Source organism: Paralichthys olivaceus, chromosome 2 (genome assembly GCF_024713975.1).
Source record: "Paralichthys olivaceus isolate ysfri-2021 chromosome 2, ASM2471397v2, whole genome shotgun sequence".
Lineage (NCBI taxonomy): Eukaryota > Metazoa > Chordata > Actinopteri > Pleuronectiformes > Paralichthyidae > Paralichthys > Paralichthys olivaceus.
In genome coordinates this window covers 12,920,553-12,943,355 of record NC_091094.1, presented here as the reverse complement: position 1 = coordinate 12,943,355, position 22,803 = coordinate 12,920,553, and the positions used below count along the sequence as shown (strand labels likewise).

The 22,803-nt window shown below is 40.2% G+C and overlaps 1 protein-coding gene across 1 annotated transcript in view; it reads left to right on the top strand.

The window, feature by feature from the left end:
- Nucleotides 1-478: 478 nt before the first annotated feature.
- The window catches only part of kcnb1 (potassium voltage-gated channel, Shab-related subfamily, member 1), a 30,778-nt gene continuing 8,453 nt past the window's right edge, over nucleotides 479-22,803 (top strand). Inside the window, exons 1-2 of the mRNA XM_020101555.2 lie at nucleotides 479-876; nucleotides 3,175-3,823. Of these exons, the coding sequence (XP_019957114.2) occupies nucleotides 3,248-3,823 (576 nt within the window). The 5' untranslated portion in view covers nucleotides 479-876; nucleotides 3,175-3,247. The remainder of the gene's footprint in view (nucleotides 877-3,174; nucleotides 3,824-22,803) is intronic.

Below are 22,803 nucleotides of genomic sequence, written 5' to 3'. Positions count from 1 at the left end.
TGACTTATTGCCAATTACAAAAGAGGAACATTGGACCCATTGTAAAGTTACATATGACTCAGAGTGATTTTTAACCTCTAAGATGTTTTCATCCATTTAACAGTGCAAAGCCAAAATAGATTAAAACAGTATTTTTTAGCCAGCTACGACAGTAAAATAGTAACAGCTTCATAATAATCACACATTTTCTACAGGAAACCAAAGTACCCCGTGTCAAATTAAGTGGCATTCATTTCCACATTAGGGTTTGTTTGTTCTTTAATCCCTGAACATACATTAGGTTACTGACAGTTTTCACTCATGTTGTTGCCTCTGTGCCTCCAGAGATCATAAGCATCCATGTGCACATGACATCATGCATGCTCCTTATCATTCACACCAACACTTAAAGTCTGCATTGCACAGTAGAGAGGCGCGTTGTGGCGGCTCTGAAGGAGTTAATGGGATGTGGAAGAGCTGACATGGATCCACACACACACACACACACACACACACACACACACACACACACACACACGGAGATGCGGCGCCTCCTCGCACAGCTGACCGGGAACACAGGTAATGTGTCCGGATTGGTTCCCTCCCTCCCGGCGCGTACTTGTTGATCATCGGGCGGATCAGCGGGGCGATGTGCGGAGCGACGAGCCGGCGGGTGGACTGTGGATCGTGCTGAGGATCTCTGTGCCATGTCGGAGGCAGAGGAGGGGGAGAAGCATCGGCTCAGACCCTTTGCAATAGTAAACCAATAACGGCACCTCCTTTTTTTAAATGCTGCTGCTTCTTGTGTGTGTGCTCCAGCGGATTGATTGTTCCACAGAGCGGAACGTGCCGGTTTGATTCGGTGCAGGATGACAACAACAACAACAACTCACCACGGTATATTATTATTTCTAACAGCTTTCTTTATATGTAACCTGTGAATTGTAATAGATGATCAGAGGCACATACTCTGCACCAATATGGAGCCTTTGAACAACGATGGGGGATTTGCATTGACAACATCGCAGTTTGAGATGATCCAAATATCCCAGTGAGCTTGTTGCCATCCTCAGTGAGCGCTGCAGTGTGGAGGAAATGCATATTACGTTATTGTGCATCGTTGACTGTTGAATAAGTGTTACACAAACCTTGATTTTAATGCAACAGCAGGATGGAAACTGCTTCTAATCGTTATTTATTTTCCTCTGCCTGCTTGTGCACGCCTGAAATCCAACATTACAACGTCTATATCATCACATACACACCCCCTGTTTATGTTTCAGTGCTGTATGTGCATTGTAATGTAAGCTGACATTACACTCAGGCTTATTGTTTGGGAAGTGTTGAAAACTTTGTGTGACAGTGGTCACATCTCTTCATACATGACATGGACACGACTGTTATTTTCTCCTTTTGTGAGGAGGAGATGTAATAATTTAGGTTTCCTCCACACAGCATCCCCATGGGAGCATGTCATGATTCAGGGAGTGAGCAGCAGTGTCCTGGTGTTTCAGCACCATTAGACTGGACAGCGCTCACTTTGTCCCACAGTCATCACTGTGGTGTCCTGCGTCTCCACCCACTGCACCGCACAGACTCCAATGAGCACAGGTAGAGTTCGAGGGCCCGAAAACAAACAAACGGTGCCTGATTTGTTTGTATTTGATGCACATTTGTAGTAAAGTTGTCGTTCAAACCGCTGCAGTTTTTCTGTGTGACAAGTTGTACCTTATGCAGACTTTGGCATGATTATTCCATCGTTTGGGAGAACTGAGGCTGCGCAGGTCTTAATTGGTTTGCTGTGCAGTGTTTAAAACAGAAAATAGCCAATTATACTGCAGCTCAAGTTGACATAGTTTAAATATTGTTGTTTGTCACCAGCCCAACTATTGTATAGAGTGTACTGACATGTAAAAACACAAATATTTGCATTTGAGAAGTTTTTTCTTAGGTTCCAGGTTCAGGTTCCAGGTGTCTGGGGAAACAATTAAAATGCCATGTACAGTAGAGCTGTTTTCACAAGAACTTATTGATATATTCATATTCAATAAGGCCTATTTTAATGCTTGGTTTAGCTGCAGGGTGATGATTAAAACAAGATCAGATTCTAAGTATTAGTTATGCTTTCCAAATTTTTTTCCTGCTAAGCCTAAGAAAAGAAAACCTCGAGATTCTGATTCTGCAGCCTGCTAGTGGGTGTGAGTCATCTCTAGCAGCTCTATCTGAGGGTATGTTTATTAGCTCAGTTCAATGCACAATTTAAAAAGATTTCAGAGGACGATATATTATGTGATAACAGCGGAGATAATCATTTTAGTTATCTCTCCTAAACTTCCTTTGAACCTGCTGTCTTTTTATCTGAGTAGGTTTGAATGTCGTTCTGTTAAGAGTCTTTTATATTGTATGGTGGTTCTCTCAGTTCCCGCTTAGCTGAAAACAAAACAAAAATTTTCAGGCTTAATCTTTCCCTTGTTAATTCCCAACGTGTGAGTCATTTCAACATCATCAATCTGAGGATAGCTTTATTGTTGATTCAGGGAAGGATGAAAACACAGGATATGAACCAATGACAGTAAACAGCCTGAAATAATAATTTACTGTAAAAATCTGTGCATCATTTTGCTGCTGTGGACCTTTTTAAACAAATGGCAGGAAATGCTAGATGCGGAATCCTTAATTACTTCCTGATTTTCAATCTATTGCAGCATTGTTGGTATATATAGTGAACTATTATATATGTTTTCACTAGTGTGTTTCATCTAAACTGTACAAATTGTTGTTTTATTCACCCTAGAACAGGCCCTTTATATTCAAATACTTTGTATTTACATCTTCAGCGGCTTCTCTCTACGGAGGCCGCCATGTTTTTTCTACACTGGACAAACTAAAAACCTTTTAAGTTTTTATGACAACTGAAGGCTACCACAGGTTCTCTATCATGTTTTGAAGCTGCTTCATGCAACTTCACCAATAGATGTCACTAAATTCTACACACTGAACCTTTAATTAATAAAAGTTTATCACAACAAAAGAAAGAACATAACAGAGAGTAACAAAGACATTTTTATTTTTTTTCTTAACTCATCTTGTGTCCCAGTAGTTGTGTCCTAGGGCCGTTGTGGGGTTCTGACTGATGGACTCAGAGATTTTGGCCTGATTTAAGAAAACTAATTATGTCCTTTTTTATTCCTTTAGTAATGGAAGAAGACAGGACCAAGTGCAGTCCATAACACTGGATGTTTGCTGACTCCCACGCCATAAAGTCATCATGGAGAAATCCTTGGCTGAGTTAAATAAAGCTGGCTCCCGCTCAATGTCCTCGCTACAACCTGAACCAGTGGACATAATGCGCAGCAAGACATGTTTCCGCAGAGTCAGGCTGAATGTAGGGGGTCTCCCTCATGAGGTCTTGTGGCGAACGTTAGACAGGCTACCACGAACACGTTTGGGGAAGTTAAGAGACTGCAACACCCATGAATCTCTGATGGAAGTGTGTGATGACTACAACCTCGAGGAGAACGAGTACTTCTTTGACCGACACCCGGGGGCATTCACATCAATTCTGAACTTCTACCGCACAGGGAAGCTGCACATGATGGAAGAGATGTGCGCACTCTCGTTCAGTCAAGAGCTCGACTACTGGGGAATTGATGAGATCTACCTGGAGTCCTGTTGCCAGGCGAGGTACCACCAGAAAAAGGAGCAAATGAACGAGGAGCTGAAAAGAGAGGCTGACAATTTAAAAGACAGAGATGGGGAAGAATTTGACAACACCTGCTGTGCTGAAAAACGGAAAAAACTTTGGGACCTCTTGGAAAAGCCCAGCTCATCCGTTGCAGCAAAGGTAATTTTCATTGGTGGATATGTGAAAGAGATAAGTGTGTGATTGGTTGGGGAAATATTCACACTTCAGTGATGATTGTCTATACAGGCCTGTACACAGCCACACGAAGATAGACGCACAGAGACACATGTTTTCAGCAGCGTGGATCTATTGCAGTGTGGGTCTGTCAGTCTGTCTCAACAGTTACTGGCTGGATTGCCACGACATTTGAGATTGACATTCATGGTGCAAATATGTCTAAATCATCTGACTGTGTAGGATGCCCTGACATTTCACCTAGCGCCACTCAGAGATGGACATTTTCAGTACATCAACTGTACTTAGTCTTAAGTACAAATGTTACAATGGTAACGTGCTAAACTAAGATGGCAGGCATGGAAAACACTTAAACGTTGTGAGCATATTAGCATTCAGCAGCACTTTCAGCTTTACAGAGACTTGTTTGTTCATCCATCCATCCACCCATTATCTATACCTCTTATCATTTAAGATTCTCGAGCATGATGGTTCTTTATCAATAAGGCTAACATAAAGGAGCCTGTGTGTGCAAGTGCTGTGTTAGTAATATGGTGAACTGAATACAGGTGATTACAATTTCTTCACTAATAAGAGTTTTTGAAGAGTGAAATTGAAGTATGTTACATACTGTATGTAGTGTGTGGTTGCACAACATTCAGGACAAACCCACATGTTCTTCTTTTGCTGTTTGCTTATGTTTTATTTCCTCAAGTGTTGGAGCAGAAGGTGAAGAGTGGGAATGATAGGAAAAGCCAGTGGATGTGATTTGTCAGTGTGGGATGTCTTTGCTTTTATCTGCCATTATTGTTATCCAAAAACTAGAGAGTCATGACAGTCAGATGAGTTTTGTAACAGGGAGAATGACTCGGGGAAAGCATCACAATGAAGCATCTTTAAAACCTGACACAGGGCTCATTATCTTTGGCCCTTGTGAAGCTCATGTTATCATTGCTGTTTCATTAGCTCACATTTGAAAACATGTCCATCTGTTCTCCACTGCAGAACAAACAAAAACACCTTCAAACACACATTATTCTTAAACTTATGTACTGGTCGTGCACCATTAAGTCATTGGAATGTCTCCTAGCTGCCCTCTCTTACAATATGATCTATACATATCTATTCCCTGCATTTTGTCAATTGTTTGTTTATGACAACCCCTTCCTGCGTCATCCTGAGTCGATTTAATTGATTTGAGATATTCTGCTTGAGGCCGGGATATTGAATTATACGTTAGTTCGCATAAATAGCATTAATATAATTAAATATACATAACATATATGTTATTCAGGATTGTTTTAAACATTTGGATAAATGCACTTGGAAGATCTTTCAGTAATAGTAGGTATATTTAAATGAAAGAGTAGAGCAAGAGAAGAATGTAGAAACCCAGAGAAGGGTAAGTTAATAAATGTGGAGTTAAGTCATAATATATAGTAAATATGAGGCTCTCAGACAAGCTTGATAGGTCAAAGCAAATTAGAGAAGAAATCAGGTAGAAGAACTGCTGGATTGAAATCCTGATTGTGTGTCAACACTATTGCGATATTTGGTTGAATGAACACTTAAGCCTGCATTTAGTTTTTAAGAGCCATGTCCCTTTGCCCTGGTCATAATTCGATGTTGAGATCCTCACTGTGCTGCACATCATTTCATTATCTGAAGGCCAATTTTTTTGTCGACTTTGATCAGCTGTTCCCACGTTTATTGGCGCACAAAGACAGTTTGCCCTCAGCAGGCCTTTCAGGGAGCCACACCTGCAACCTGGGAAACCGCAGCAGTGTTAAACATGAGCAGCCTTTGATCGCCCTGTTCTTGGTTGGATTGAAGGGATCAAAGAGGAAGTCTGTCTTTTTGCCACTGCTGTTTTTGTAATGAGCCTTTTTTGGCTTCCAGCAATCAGGATTGTAAAATGGAAATTAAACTTTGCAGTTTGTGCTGGCTGCAGCCGTTATGGTGCAGGTTACTGTGAGAGATGTCAGCGCTCACACACCGCAAACAGACTGGGATGAGTGCTGCGAGTCTGTCAGTGAAATGTCTCCGTCATGGGAATCAAATAGATGCAAAATCAATGTCTATTGTGTTAGAGCTAAGAAAGTGCTGTAGCCTACAAAAAGGAGATGACCACTCTGATTCAACCATACGTTGCTGTGTCCATTATCGCGCCCTGATATCTGCAATATATCAAAATATCACTGGAGAACAGTTTTGAAGTGCTTCATCAAGATGGGCGCTCGTGACTGTGAATAATGACGCAGCAAAGGGCTTGTGCATATTGTTTCCTGTGAATCTATAGTTCTCGATAGCTACTCATTGATGAGTGTGGGTGCAGTAATTACCATTAAAGTGTTCATCATCTCTTTTAGAGACTACAGCAAAGGATGCAGAGAAACAGTGACTCTGTAAGAAGCAGAGTGTATCAGTAACTATTCAGCTTTAAAACAGTAAGAAGAGCAAACTACTTTAAATAGCCGCCCAGCCTCGACCACAGCATTTCCCAGCTGTGTCCAGCTGTGCTGCCGATCCTGGGTCAGAGATGGAAATGTATGTGAAACAGACCATAAGCAGATGGTGGATGCTGGAGTTGAGCACAAAACAAATTGTTACCAAGCAACTAAAGTACAATTTTATCATCATTGAAGGAGTAGGTATTGAAGTGGGTCTATTTGTGCTTCTGTGTGTGTGTGTGTGTAAAACCGCACACTGCGGCTTGGTTCCTGTATTTAAATGTTTGTACTGTAGCTGCAATATTTGTCAAGATTTTCAGGAGCAAAGAGTCGGCGTGGCTGCCTGTGTTCTTTCGGCCCTGTCGTCCTTCCTGTCTCTCTCTTTCCCTCAAAGGTTCACATATGTGCTCCGCTTCCTTCCTCCCCGTCTTCGGGCTCCTCCACTATACCACAGACTAAATGTCAGGGAAATGTCACATTAATTATTCTCCTGGAGATTCCGGGCCCAATTTGAAGCTTCCTTCTGTTTACCTCCTCGTTCTAAACCACAGCATTGTCTGTCTTTTGCTCAAATCAGATTTGAGTCCCCATTAAATGAGATTGTCTGACCCCTGGCTGGCAAAGCAGGAGGCTTCCTGATCATAAGATCAGCGCCAAGAATCTTCTTTTCCCCTGCAGTAGTGTTTATGTAACAACAGCCGAGATTGAGTGGTTTCTGTCATTACTAATACAGGAACTGATTGACAGGAGGCTGGGAATAAAACGTAACAAGCCAATAATCTTCATTTACAGTCTCACATTCAGAAAAGCAGGAATTTAAAAAGTGGTGATGTAAATATATATCATTAGGCTAATTATAGTCTAAGATTTACAATTTTAAGTAAAATTTATTTGGCAGTGAAAAAGGACATATCTTAATCAAATATACATGGGTTTGAAACGGTGAAGTTCTGTCAAGAATATGTCATGTGAATATAACCGTAAATCTAAAGCCATGATGGCCAATTAGCCAGATTTCACTGTCTTCAGGAACAATTAAAGATGCAGTTCCTGAAAATCTTTACCCTGAATTCTTTCAAGGGTGAAGTTCTGTTTTCAGTGTCATAAAATACTGCCACACCAATTTATTCTCTGTGTCCATAGAAACTTTTATTTCAAGGACATAGGTAAATTTTTTTCCCTCACCCCATACATTCATCACTGAGATACATCAAACATGCATCACACCTAGGAAATCACATTTGAGATAGTTTACACATATTTTTAGGACTGAGTTTGGCTTCAAATCTGAGGAAACCCAAGCTGAACATGAATGTTGCTGTCATTTTTGTCCACCATGCATCCAAAAAATTGAGAAATACCACTTCCTCCTCTGTCAGGAGGTATTGTGCATCAGATGGCAGGCAACAAATTCCAATTATGCTCCTCTCATGTCACACTTAAGATGACATATAAATGTGCTTTGGCCGTATTCCTGCTCATAAATCAGTCTGCAGCCAAATCCAAGGCATGAAGATGCCAGACTAGAATCTATCACAACATCTGACAGCTGAAAAGTCACAACCAGGACAATAATGTACAGCGAGTCGAGAATGCTGTGTCCCAGTTGGGGCTGGATCATCCAATCTGCATATATTTAGAAGGAATATCTCCTAAAGAGAAGCGTGTCCTATATTAAAGGGCCCTGTTGTCTGTGGGTTTCTTTTGGACACATTTTCCCAAATCCCATGAAACTATTGTGCAGAGGCTGGAGTATTCAGGCAATCATCACCAAGGCTAGACACCCTCATCGGGGTCAGATGCACATACTCAGTATAGCCTTCATATCCTCATTAGGATCCAGACCTGAACTCGTTCTTTCAAGGTCACCAATGATCATAATTAACATATGAGCTATCATACTCAATCTACCACAGAAAAGAAATATATGTGTAGGACTGGGGCTATGATTGTAAACTATTATGTATGACAAAAAACACAAACTCTGCCTATTCATGTACAGAGTGTAAAGTATATTTCTAATCTCTAAAGTCCCCAGAACAGTTGAATAATGAATAATTTACCCACTTTGTCAAACTTGTTGTTCCCATCCAACATTTAAGTAGGTGGAGACAATGTTTGGGATGATGCTTGATTACTGCAGTATGTGTCAGTGAAGTGTCTATATCAGCCATAACCTTTTTCCTATCAAGGGTCATTTCATTTTACTAAATCCTTGACAGATGGTGTGATAGAGTTCTGCCTTTGATTGATGTTTTATTTTCTTAGATAATAGCTCCCTCACTACCGAGCTTGTCCACATGGCATTTTCTCTATCAGAGTGAGATTTTGTGAAAGATGCTTGTTGGGCACCCGAACTCTAAACTTGTAAAAGTACATTTGTCTTTTCAACTCAAGCAGTTTAGCTTGTTTCCAGCTGTAACGACTCTTGAGATTGACCTTTTACATCACTGCGAGTGCATCCCTTCAACCTAGACCTTTACTTTGACAAAAACAATAGTCTTTTGTCCTTTTCTCTGGGAACACACATCAACCTGACCATGACCTGACAGGCAGACAACCAGAAGGGACCGCTCTGAAGGACATGTCTACTATTCTCTTTTAGCTCTCAAAAAATATTAATGCTGTCCTGAGGTGATTTGTATTCGTATTTCTGAATCACTTTCTCTGGATCAAATTGTCTCATATGTGGTGTACAACCCAGAGGCCCGAGGTTCCCCGACTTTAAGTCTTGTATGTTGCAAACACCACAGAGAGAAAGAGGTAGACCCGGGGGGGGGTCGAGTGTCTCTGGCAGAAAGCTGCAGTGTGACCATGCAATACTGAAGTCACAAATTTGAGCTTGATAGGAGGATTAAGGGGGGACATAACATACCACAGGTTTCTCAGGTTGTTTGTCCATTATGTCTGGGTTGGTGTGGTGCAGAGATATAAGCCAGGATCATGTGCACTCAGCGATTGCTTTCATGTCGGTTTCCTTCTCTGCCTGTCACACTGTCTTCTCTTCAACAGCAGTGCCTGTGACTGGTTATGTCTCGTCTAACTTGCCCCGAAGTCAGATTCAAATGCAGCTATAAAAACTCCTGTAACCTCTGAAGGTTAAAGTCGAAATAAGCTCAAACCTCATTCTGTGTATCTGTTACAGTTAAGAATAGATTTACAGACAGATGAGGAAGGGAACTGATTAACAGCTCTGACCTATGACCAGTTTTCACTATCAAGAGTCCACAAGCAAACACACACACACCTATATTTGCATAACGCCCAGTTTCTGGTGTAGTGACATATGATCCTGGGAGTTTATTATAGATTCTCATGACAATGCTCAATGTGTAAATATAACTCACTGTCTCTGATTTCTCTTTCTATAATGTACCTTTTACACAGGCATACATAAATGGCTTGCCTATATGCAGACAGACTGAAAGCCTGGCGATATTTAGACATTCAGAGTAAAAGTAAGTAAGTAATTTAATTAATGGTGCTGAAATAAGAACCGTGACTGTAAAATACTAACAGAGCCTAAAAACATGCACATTCAAAGGGAAAAGGATTAATGTCTCCAATCGCTAACTGAGGTTTTCGTTTCAAAACTGAAAAAAAAACACATTTGGACATTTTGATCCTTCCAATTTGTCCAATAAAGTTGTGAGTCAGAAAGCGACCCAACTTTTGGCCAGATGGATGGTAGGTAGATTTTTCAATATTAGTAGACGTTTGTCTAGATGGTAACAGTGTGGGAAAGGTGATGGGATTCTCAGTATCAGTGGGTTTCTTTCTTTTGGCTGCATAGATAACATTTCGCTTCGGTCAGGAGACACGCTCAGTAGAGAACGTTTGGGAGGATGGTGGCAAAAGATTGAAAGGTCATGTGGGTCTCCTGAGAATCTATGTTTCTCCTTGAGGAGGATTAATTTCAGATTGACTCAGTCACAAGAAAACACACAAGCAAATTAATTGGAAAATGGGCTGTAGTCATATAGCACTTTTCACTCTGTGCTGTACAATGCCAGTTCACCCATTCACACACATTCATACAGAGCTTTCATATGCAACGCTTGTGCTATCACACACTGTTCATACACTGTCGGCAATCATCAGGGGCAATTTGGGGTTCAGTATCTTGTCCAAGGACACTTAGGAGAGCAGGCTGGAAGAACCCGGGGTTCAAACAACCGACCCTCTAGTGAACAACCCTCTTGACCCCCTGAGCCACAGCTGCCCCCCAATAAGGGAACTGAGGTTTATACATATAGTGGTAGTGGCAGTTCTTGGATTTTCTAAATTGGGGGCCAAAAAGGGGCCACAATTTGCACAGAGGGGCCAGTTATATGTAGAACTTCCAAACATGATTCCTGATTCAATAACATTCCAGTCATTCCTTGTTTACTAATAGCTTTATAGCTCTGAGCAAAGCAAAACATAATTTAATGCATTTAATTGTTCCTCCTATACATTTTGTATCCCAAGTCAGCTTGTTAATTATTAACAAATTGTCATATTTACTGTCAGTATTGTTGGTAAGTGCAAGTCATTTCTTTTCTCAAAACAGGGGCACTTCAGGAGCCAATCAGATTTCAGCTAGGGCCGGCGTCCCCCTGGCCTTTGGATCTGCCCCTGCATATAGGCACCTTTGTAGTGGGAATTATCATTTGATTAATAAGGTGTATATTACGGGATCAAAAATAAGTGTGTTGATTAAGGCTCAGTGATAATTATTAAGATTATAATTATTAGTTTTACCATCATTTCCTTCTTGTTTTCATTTTGATTTTAAATTGGTACAACTTGGACTGAGGTTTTTGGAAAGTCTATTCAGTAGTTGTTTTAACATTGTGCTGCATAATTTAGAGCTCATTCATGAATAATGTGGAGAAGTCTGATTATCTAGTGGTTGAGTCTTGTCTGTGAGCATTTTACAAGTCATGTCATGTATTTTGTAGTGGAGAGCTCCGTATTTGTGGAGTCATCTCAGCCTTTCAGACTCATAGCATAGCATGCGTCACTGCTGCAGGAAAAGTTTGGTGAAGACAGATACAGACTTTGTTTGTTTTGCTCTATTTATTGTTGCAGAATTTATCTCAGTGGACATGTTCTGGGTAAAATTGTAAAATTGTGTTAAAAGTGTGTTATAAATAATTTAGGTGTGGTCCGAGCAACGATCCTGGAGTTCACGCAGAGAGGTGATTGCACAGATCAGTTAGAAATAAAAAATGTATTCCACATCTGCAAAGCTAGACAGCTCCTTTGTTCATTCAATTTAGCATCGAGCGGTTATGTGAGCATCGAGCAAAAGACACTAACGCATAACCCCAGAGAGGAGGAAAGCCTGAGGAGCAAAGACCATAAGGGAAAAAAACACAGAGATAGATGAAGAGATCTGGAGAGTTAAAGATTGTAAACTAATTACTGTGAGACACGGAAGCTGAATCTGAGCCAGAGAGAAAGAAAACAGGTTTGTGACTAAGAGAGACATAGAATCGAGCAGATAACGATCGCTGAATGTTCAACTTAGGACTTATGACTAATTTCCATTTCCTATTGAATAGAGTTTGTAAAGCCATGCAACAATATTTTTTAAATATATTTGACTATTGTTTGACTATTTCAAAATTTCCTCCTTCCTCAGTTAATTGTTATGGTCAGTTTATTGTGTTTAGACCTTCACATTTCATTCAGTCTTTTATTAATAAAAAAAAACGACTTAACTGACTGATTAATACGTTAGCCTGCTTTCATATAGCTCTTTATCTGATTTAATTTAATAAATATCAAGAGCTTTTATTCAGATATCATACAGGACATTTTTCCTTCCTTCAATTTAGTAAAGAAATACTAAATTGTATAGAATACTAATTTGATGGTAGACTGAATGTAACGCGAGACTCACCCATATGCATTGTGCTTGGTGGGCATGTCTGACGCATGGTGTCAGCACGATCATCACAGTTTCATGCTTTGGACACACAACATAGCCAGCTTTCATGCTAACCTACCATGCTAATGCTAAAGAGAAGTACATGGGAATAAAATCCACAATCAGATGAACACACACCAGTTTAACCAGCCGCCTCCGACTCCATTAACGTGCTTGAGTGTTAGCTGAAACACGGTTTGATTAAAGTTGAGCTCAGCTGCAACGTGACACAATGAAACCACAGTTAGACAACTCATTCAAAGTGAATGAGCAGCATTTATGATGACTCCTCCAAAGTATTCATGTGAGTTCAGTGAGAGCATAGTTAAGATACTAAAATGTGCTTCAGTGCCAGAAAAATCTTGAACCTGGAAAATGTTCAGAGATACATGGTCTCTCAACTAACTTGCATAACTCCTAACACGTTAGAATCAGTTGAACCTGAATAACCTGAAAAGTTTGTGGAGAGACCTCTGATAATCACTTTCATGGGGAGTGTCACAGATGAGAGTTGCCTTCGGACCAGATTAAATTCCAAGCAAATGGCTCATATTCGGGACAATCATCCACATTCCCAGAGGCTAAAAAACAAAAGCATCTGGTTGGTATTTTGTTTCTGCTGTGAAAGAAGAAAACAGAAGTGCAGCACTGAAAACACAAATCTTTGAAATAAATTCTCATCAAGAGGCATCTCAATAGACATGCTGAAATGAAACAAAAGATATTCTGGGACACAGATTCCCTGCTGTTCACAGGAGAGTACTAATGTACTGTATAGTTAAAATAACCATAAAATATTTAGCAGCTTGGAGAAGAAAAGACTAATGCAAGAGGCTGGTTCAATGTTTGTCTCCGTTTTCTGTACTGCAAAATGTATCATGAGAAAAACAAGTGACTAACCTGTGTAGCCTTAGCATGGATATACATCATGTGTTATGTATACGTCCTTCTTTGTAAAAAGAGGAACATTGCAGCATACTGTTAAATATTTTATTAAAGACACTCTAGTTTTGATCTTACTGGAGGCATGACGTAGTGGTCATACTGTACAGTCAAATAGATTTACACTTTAAGAGTCACAACTTTACTGTCTAAGTCTGTGAGTGAGTGATTAATATTGAAACTCTGCGTCAGTTTCCCCAAGTCAGTGCTAACTCTGAGGAGTGCTCATCAACTGACACAGCTGCTGAATCATACAGGAACACATGACATGGTATGCTGTAAAACAATGATGTTGTTTTAGCAACACTCAAGAGCTCGGAGACTGAGAAACAATGTTACCTTCTCTCACAGTCAGCAGGGACCCTGAGACAAAAACAGACAAACTTAAAATGGTTTTGTTGATTGTACAACTGAAGAAAGCCATAGTTGTATCCTCTCTCCTAAAGATTGTGATATTCTAATGTGCAGAAGCCCATTGCAGAATGAAAGATTGAATGAGGGGCTGCTTTTTTTGCTTTGCTTTGGTTTAGACCATTGGGGTCAAGGTGTTAGAGTTTAATTCAAACAAATGACAGAAGAACAAAAAAGCCTTGAAATGCTGTGCAGTTTTCTATACAATGTATTAACTCAAATTTTAGATTTTAACATGGACGGGGGTTTCAGAGGAGTGTCTTAAATTATAGGTAATTTGCAAGCTACGTTAGCTACACTAGCTCATTTATGCTCTACATTTAATATAGAAACAGACATACTCTGTATTGATAAAGTTTTTGTGCTCATTTTGTTAAAGTTTACAGATACTGATAAGACAGATGAAATCAAGCAGTGACACAGGAAATCCTGCGGGGCAGGGTAGCCAGTGTTTCAAGCGAGACAATCATAGAACACAAGGGACAAATTTGGTAAGAAACTACAGGCATCTATAAGATGTTACTTAGCACGTGGACAAACAGGCAGTTTTCTGAAGAGGTACATTATCACAACCTCCTCCGCCGTCACCACTTTTGTTGTCACCAGAAACTCTTGCGTAAGTATGTGGGCAGTGACGGACAGTTATATTGTTTGAAACAGACATATCTCTTTTCATATGTTAAGGCAGCATAAATTAGTCTTAAATCAACACTGTAGCTATACAGTAGCTGTTTGACAATCAAGCTGAAGTCTCATGTTATCTGTTACTGTTATGCTTAATGCTAATGTTGTAGAGAGTGATACACGCCTACCATTCTGATAGATTGACCATAATATTGCACATTTCCCTGTTTGTCTTCAGAGTCGGTTACTGGATGACTCCTACATTACAACTTGCCATTGTGTAGTGAAGTAGCTAAAACAGAAAACCGGGCAGGATTTTTTCAAAGAGTAGTGTGCATGCGTGAAGTTGTGTGCTGCCTGTTCCCGATACTCTTCTACATTTTGTATACTTTCCTTATACTTAACTTTCTTTTAAAATGTCTCTCTTTAAGTGTTGGATCATTTGGAATTTCGCTCCGGGGATTAATAAAGTATTTCTGATTCTGATTCTGACCAACCAGGGCTGAGAGACAGAGTTCATTCGCATATTCATAGTTCCACAAATACTAAATGAGGCAAAGGTGTCGAGATACATACAAGCCATTATAAAGGGATTCGTTTCCATAGAAAATACCTCTAAGTAATTTTGAGGAACAGAGATGTGTCTTACAGGTTTTAATCAATGCCAGGAGTGATTTTTATAGCATGTGGTGACTCATTGCCAACACACACTATAAAAAACTACACATGCTATAAATCATCTGTTCAGTAAACAATACACCCAGAATTGAACAACCATCATGGTTCAGTTTGTGCAGCTGTGGATTCAAATGGATCAGAAATGGGATTTGGCACTTTCTCAACTGCGTCAATATGATCAACATGGGGCGACTGTGGCTCAGGGGACAGAGCAGGAGCATCCTCTAACCAGAAGGTCGGCCGTGGTTATCAAGACTAGAAAAGCACTTTATAAATACAAACCATTTACCATTTCAGTCCATCCACTGATTTTCGAATGGATTTATTTCATGTGAATTTTAGTATGGTCTCTCGCCTCCATTTGCATAAAGCTTCCACCAGGCTGAGCATAACTGATTCTGAGGAGTGTCAGTAATACACTTCCCTGCAGAGTAACTTAAGATCAGACCCTATAGATGGAGAGGGGGTTTTACAAAACGTGCTGATGAGCTACAGCAGCAACAGCATTAACGAGTGTTTGCATCACTGTTAAAGCACTGTTTGCAAATGAGCCGTGAAGCATGAGCACAGCAGAGGAGAACAGTGGACTGGACTTTTTTGACTGTACTCTACATTCCATCACATAGACTTCACCATGCAGCTCAACTCGTCTTACTTAATTAGCTCACAGGCCTTGTTCTCTATTAGGAATATAGAACACTTTATATACCAACAGTATATTATGTTGTGTTTCTGCTGCTGACCAGTATTAGCATAGAATCTCTCCATTCCATTCTTTGATTTCTCTTCTTTACCATTTCTCACAGACAATGCAAATGCAGATTGTCCCCGAGACATGGTGGCCATGGCCCTGCAGAGAGGCTGTGTACCCATTACTCTCAAATGTAACCCCCCTTCGCAAGACCACAAATCTTGAACATTTATGTGAACAGAGAACAACACGCTCTATAAATCAGAACTCACAGTTCCAGACACTGCTCCTTTAGTGGCAGCTATTACAGCTGTCTTTGTTGGTGTATTTTACTCCACTTACCACAAGTTTTTGTAGAAAGGTGAACGAATAACTTTGTGGAAAGTACGAAGGACAGAGACAGACACAGTATCCACAAACATGAGGGAGAAACCTTATCATGATGGGTGCTTCTTTCTCTGTCTCCATCCTTCTTCGTATTTCAAACTGTTGCCTCTCTCATGACTACATTTTCCCTGTCTGTGGAGGATAAATGGACCGCACTTATATCCTGTATTTCTAGGCTCAACAGCGACTCAAAGCTCTTTACACTACAAATCACATTCACCCATTCATACAGCCTTTCTGTCGCTATCTCTGTCACTCATTCATCACATTCACACACTGACGCCACAGGCATCAGGGCCAATTTGAGGTTCCGCAGCTTACCCAGGACACATTGACATGCAGACTGGAGGAGCCTTTTGCCATGACAATCTCTGATTTCTGTAATAAAGACACTATCATACAGACTGTAAGACTGCATGAACTGCATCATACATTTATTATTAGACAATATGGAAGCAATATTCCTGAACAATATGACAGACCTGCCGCTATATTTGTGCCAACACTGTTTTTATGCAGTGTGAAATTTATACCATGGCGATAAGATGAGATTTTGATGGTATTCAAGAAACAGTGGAAATAGATGAAGCTTTTCCACATATTACCTCACCTCTATTATTGCTCTATATGATATTTCCTCATTCCTGAAATGTCTCTACACAACACTGACGAAGGTATTTTCATCTCTCTCCAGTCCTCATAAATGCTGTGTCCTCTGAGTGGAAATTCCTGATGAAAACTGCATCCTTTGGTGCACCAGACCAGACCCTATACTGTTTCTATTTATACAGCCACCGTGGACCAGCCAGAGTTTAAATATAGATGCTGAGTCTGGATTCTCTTCTTCATCTGAAATGCATGAATAATTGAGAGGGAGAGGAGATGAGGTGGGATTCATTCAAGAGATGGATGGTCCAGGCATAGATTTCCTACCAACATTTGTGGTTTGCTGAATCGAGTTGTGGTGCACTTTGTGCATGCAAGCGCTACGAGTTAGTGTAAAGTTTGTTGAATGCCCCCAAAATGGCTCTTTCAGACTTTTCTATGACCTCAACATACAGTGTGTTTAAGGGCGCTACATATTGGAAATAGTTATTTTCAGAGGGATGCCTGCAGTATTAAATGTTGCTGATGATTTGAATACTGCCACTAACACCCACATATCTACATCTTCCAATATTATGAAAATCGAATGTTTTCAACGACAGAATATTTCAAATGTGTCACACCTGCTTTGTGGATTTTTCAGTTTAGTGTGACTAGAGCGATGGTCTTGGTCCTGATCAAACTGAACCATGGATTGGATCTTTTACAGTATAAAAAGTTTAGTTGGATAGTTTTTTTCCAGACCAATAACAGGAGGTCATTTTACAACTAAATCAATTAACAAACGAGTAAAAAGAAGCAGAAGCCACTCACAGGATTGCCTGTAGTGTATTCTATGATGATGGCCTATAATGTTTGAAAAAAAAGTTAATTTTGCTGGTTTTAAAACCAAAATGATATTAAAGTGGCAACAAATTAACAAAGTGAACTGGTTCATTCATTTTCTCCATTAAAAAAGAGAAACCATTTTTTTAGCTTCTACAATAGCTGAATTAATAACACGCTGACATCCAACATGTCAGTCGACAAACCAAGTATAGTTAGACACAGCCCACGATGGTGATGATAACAGGACATACGTATGTTATCAAGCAATACGCTCCCTTAATTGCAACGAGGAACTGAAACTAACCAGATTAAATGTAAACAATGTAAAAATAGACATTAATCCTGGGTTGTAACATGGTTTGGCCTTTCAGGTGTGAAAATGCCCTGAGTTAAATTTGTAGAATTATAAAATGTATTGATCTAAAGAAATACTGTGATGTTCACATTGTCTTTTGCATTTAATGTGCAGATCATATAATGAAATGACTCTTAACTATCATAAAGTATTTGTAGAGACTAAGCCTTCTTCAGGAGGAGGCTGAAGAAGACACATCAGGTTTGAAATGCAGTATCCTTTAGGTAAAAGAAACAAGGTCATGATGATAGGTCACCAGTTTGAATCTACAGATTCTGGCTGTTGCTCCCTTTAAGAGTCACAGGACACAACATGTTCATTTGGTAAATATGTGGTAGGTTAGGAAATACAAAGATCTGCTCAAAGTTAGAAGGAGAAGTGGTGGAGGGTGTGGAGACTATAGCTGAGCCACTGCAAATGTGCCTGTGTGTTTCAAGCTATCATGCTGGGGGAAATGTGGAAGACGCAGTCTCCTCCCGTCTCCATGGAAACCCCATCTCTCTCACTGGCAGAGAGGCAGAACCCTTTTACATTCGGAATCCGGGGTGTGAATTATTCCCCATTATTTAACGCTCGCAACGTTACTCGCATGCAATCGACCACTGACATTAAGTGCGGTTGTGTGTTTGTGTGATGACTGTTCATCATATCAAGTGATACTACTGCAGGAGTGTGGCATACGTTGCAAACATCTGCACAGGATGAATGCTGTCGGGTGGTTTTAGGAACTTATTTATGAGATGCAACTGAAATGCAAACAGTCTGACACAATGTGGAGAGAAACATATAGACCTAACAGACGAGAGCACTACAGATGGTTCAAAGCTGGATGAGCTTTGATTATGGTACAAATCAGTGAGAGAAGGAAGGATAGGGGAGGGGGAGGGAAAGACAGAGAGAAGGAGACTGTCAGACTTGCTTTTCACAAGCAGGTCCACGTAGCCACCTCCTGTCGAGCTTCAAGGGGGTTGTCATGGTGACAGTGGCTGGCAGTCGAGGCTGGGAGAGTGTTGCATGGTTATCCCTGTGGCCTCAGATGTGGCTCAGGGGATGATGGGAAAGCAAGTCCACTGGTGGAGGGATCTCAGCGATCAAGCAAAAGCAGCATTTACTCTCCAGTAACCTTTTTGCCAAAAACTCGTCAGTCCGTGACTATTATAGCGTAGTGGAGCCTATCATTAGGTGCTGGGTCTTGTGTTTCCCTGGGTGAGAGCTGGGAGAGTTGACAGACAATGGTGTTAGGACTCACAGGAACAGGAGCTTCCTCTGTAAACCACTGCAGTGTGTCTGTTGCTCCTGTTGCTGCTAATGAGAAAGGTGCCAGGCGGAGCATTGGGAGTCTGGGAGTTCCTCAATTGTCACATGGGATGGCACTAGACTTAATAGTGTGAGAACACTAAGCCTATAGCCTCCTAACCAAGTGGAGTAAATGACTCAATCATTTACAGCCTCAGTCTAAGCCAACTAACCCACCAGCAACCGTGCAGAAACCTTTAAAGTGACAATGGACTGGTTTTCTTCTTAAAAATTATATATATTATATAATAATAATAATTATATATATATATTATTATATCATCATTCTTCCTCAAAACACCCAAGGTTTTTTTTGTTTTGCTGCTACAGCCTTATACTTTTTCTGGTAGTTCAAGGGCCAGGCAAGAAAAAATCAGTAGAGGAAGATTTTTTTCTCATTTTCTTTTTTAGAATAATGTTTTGAAAAGTCAAAATAAATCTAAGGAGATGTTTTATTTTGCACATCAAGACTAAAGTTTTAAAATATTCAGACTTTATTCACGGAATAAAAAACGTACTCTGATTTCGTTAACATTTCAACTTTATTCTCGAGGAAGGACATTAGGGAAAGGACAGACATTTTTCTTATTTTCTTTCTTTATTTATTTATCGTGGCGTTAGGTACATATTGTTATGTAAAAAACAAAAGTCTGTATAAATTGGTCAAAGTTCAAGGTTTCATGCTTGTCGGGCAAGCGCTGGGAAGACAGATGAATGGACCTGACCCTAAGCCAATGTAGAACAGAGGAAATTAATCATAGTAGCTGGGATGCAGCCAACATAAAACCAGGCCATCGTAAATAAACAAGAGCTGGTGGCACATCTGCAGTAAGATGCCCAGGAAGGAGTTTCCCCTCTCTATAAGTCCCCAAGTGTGGGAGCCTCTGGAGATCTGAATTAGTTTTGGTGTGTGTGTAGTGAATGAGCAAACTGTCTCTGTGTAAAGACTGTCATGTCCGAAGGCTTGTTCTCTCCTCTACATGTGAAATGAATGATCTTCCATACATAACTCAGAGGGGAATGTTACAGTCAGTGACAAATGGTTGTATAAATCTTTTGTTATTTTCTCCACAAAAATCCCGTCCTGAATATCGCCAGCCTCAAGATGACTTGTGTCACCTTGGCCTATAAAAGATGGGGGTGTGGATTATTATCTCTGTCTCTCTGTCCATCTTTGAAGCATATATGTTGTGTTTCCTCTCCTCTGGATAAAAATATCTCCTTCCCTTCATCTTTCCATCCTTTTTGTAGGCCACCAACAGGAGTTGGCCAGTAGTCAGTCCCTCCCAGGGGTGACATTTTGATTTCAAAAGTCTTTCACATACCCGAGGTGGAACAAAACACGATCCATGTTTAATCACAATTTCATTAATGTCTCCGTCGTAACTGAGAGACACTACTGCTGCTCTGTCAATGTATTAACATATATAATACCCTACATAATACCCTACTGACTATAATACACATGTAGCCCCTCCCCTCTTTTTCTAATAACATGCTAAAATTGTTAAAAAATAGTAACAGTGATATATTTCATAGCTGTGACATATTCTGTAGATATAGACATTGAAACTATGATGAAAGGTGTCAGCTATGTGATCTCATTCATCCACCCATCCATTGGTTATCTATACCATTAATCCTTTTGAGGGTTGTGGGGGGGCTGAAGCAATTATATGACCTCATGAAAGATATGATTATATTATGTTAATAAGTTAACAGAGGTTCACAGGGCAATAAACCCATAGGCAGTTTTAATGCTCTCTCTCTCTCGCTTGCCTGCGGCGAACAAGGGTAAACAAAATCCACATGATTGAAAAATGAAATGTAACATTCTATTATTGATAGCAATTATCAAAGGTCAACTCAGTATAGAAAGTATCATAGCAGTTTGCAAAGCAGCCATCACATACAGGTAGATGTCGGTGAACTGGACCAAGGCTTTACCAGGTTTTTTAAAAGGAAGGCAAGCGACAAAAAAAGAACCTCTTAGAGTCCTGTACAATTATTGTTAGTGAATTTGGAATTAATCAGTTGGACTGACTGGACCAGCTTCATTTGTTTAATTTTTTTCTTTTTGTCAGTGACAGTTTGTTTCGTCAGTATCTTGTTAGTTTTCCAACATTTTTCCGAGTGATATTCTTCATGTTTTTTTTACCAACTTAAAATTTTTGACCTTGCTTTCAGCTGGCAGACCTTTTGGATTGTAGTGCCGACCTGTTCACCTACTCGTAAGTCAAGGTACTCATTTGAAATCTGCATTTGGGTCCTCATCCGTTCCAGTACATAACAAAATGATGCTGCTGGCCACTCTCAGTTTTGGTGTCCATATACTACAAAAATAGAGCATTTGTCACACTTGCAAAACTGGGCCATAATCTTGCACATGGCTGCTACTAACATCTGGTTATTTGCGCGCCTCAATCCACTGTTAGTCTATGAATAAGTAACTACGTTGATGTCATTATGGAGCCTAGTTCAACCTTTTCTGAGGCATGTTTTTTTGCAGCCTCCTTTATCTCAGATTTTCAGTGCATAGGTTTGATGAAATTAGGGTTTCTTGACATTAAACAGTCCAAGAAAGAAAAAGTAAGGACAAGCAAGGTGGTTTGAGAGAAAGCACCTTTTGCAGAGACAGGGATCAACCAGAGCATTGGCCAGTGGGAGATGTGCAGGGTTTCCTGGTGGAACTTGACCTCATAACCATAGGCATACAGGAGCAGCCTTCATTAGCGATCTTTTTATAGCATCTCAATCCTATTACCTCACTACTCTTCCATGGCTACAATCTCCATGGCTTCAAGTTTGGAATATGTTAGCAGCACGTATTTTAACAAGAGGTGAACTTAAAGGTACAGTGTGTATAATTTTGTGAAATCTAGTGTTAAAATTGCATGTGGCAGCCTCCCCCTCACCTCACCCTCTCCTTCCAAAAGTGAAAAAGAAACTGTAGAAGCCTTTAGTTGTCATAAAAACTCAAAAGGTTTTTGGTTTGCCCAGTCTGGACTAATGTAAAAAACATGGCGGCCTCCGTAGAGAGGGCCCCCTCGATGTAAATATAAAGTACTTAAATATAAAGGGTTGTTTCTGGGGTAAAGAAAATTACAATTAATCCAATTTAGATTAAACAAACTAGTGAAAATTAAATTAAATATCTGCCAATAGATCCCTTTCACCTAAATCTTACACACTGGACCTGTAAATCGGTTGTTCTTGCAAATGCAGAGTACTATCTACTTTGTGTGATTATTTTTTCCTTCCTTCAATGATAATAATTTTCCATTCTTGACAAGGCTGCTCTCTTGTGTCTTGTGTTGCCCTCGTCATTTCCACCCGCTCCACCCTCCCTCTCTGGTTGCAGCACTCTGCTCTTGAAGTGTTTGATTCAAATAGATTTCCACCAGAGCAGGAGGAGAGGAGCGCAGAGGGAAGAAAAACACATGGGTCATTATTCATGTCTGCCGTAACGCTATGGAAACAGTGTCCTCCTTCTCTGATTGGTCATAGATAAGGTTGCCTCTTTAGCCATCACTTTTACTCCTGGGAGTGGACTTCAACTTATTAGGCCATTGTCAAGGCCCACGCTTACAGACACCTCCTATTGCCCTATTTCTCCCTCAGTTCCTTCATTTCCTCTGGGCAATTCCTAGGGAAACCCTGCATCATGTGCTCTGATTGTTTAAACAAATGACTATGTGTTTAACCAGTAGATCCATGATCAAATGAACTCACACTGATATAATTAATTTCATTCTGATCTTTTTTTGTGTCACATGGGTG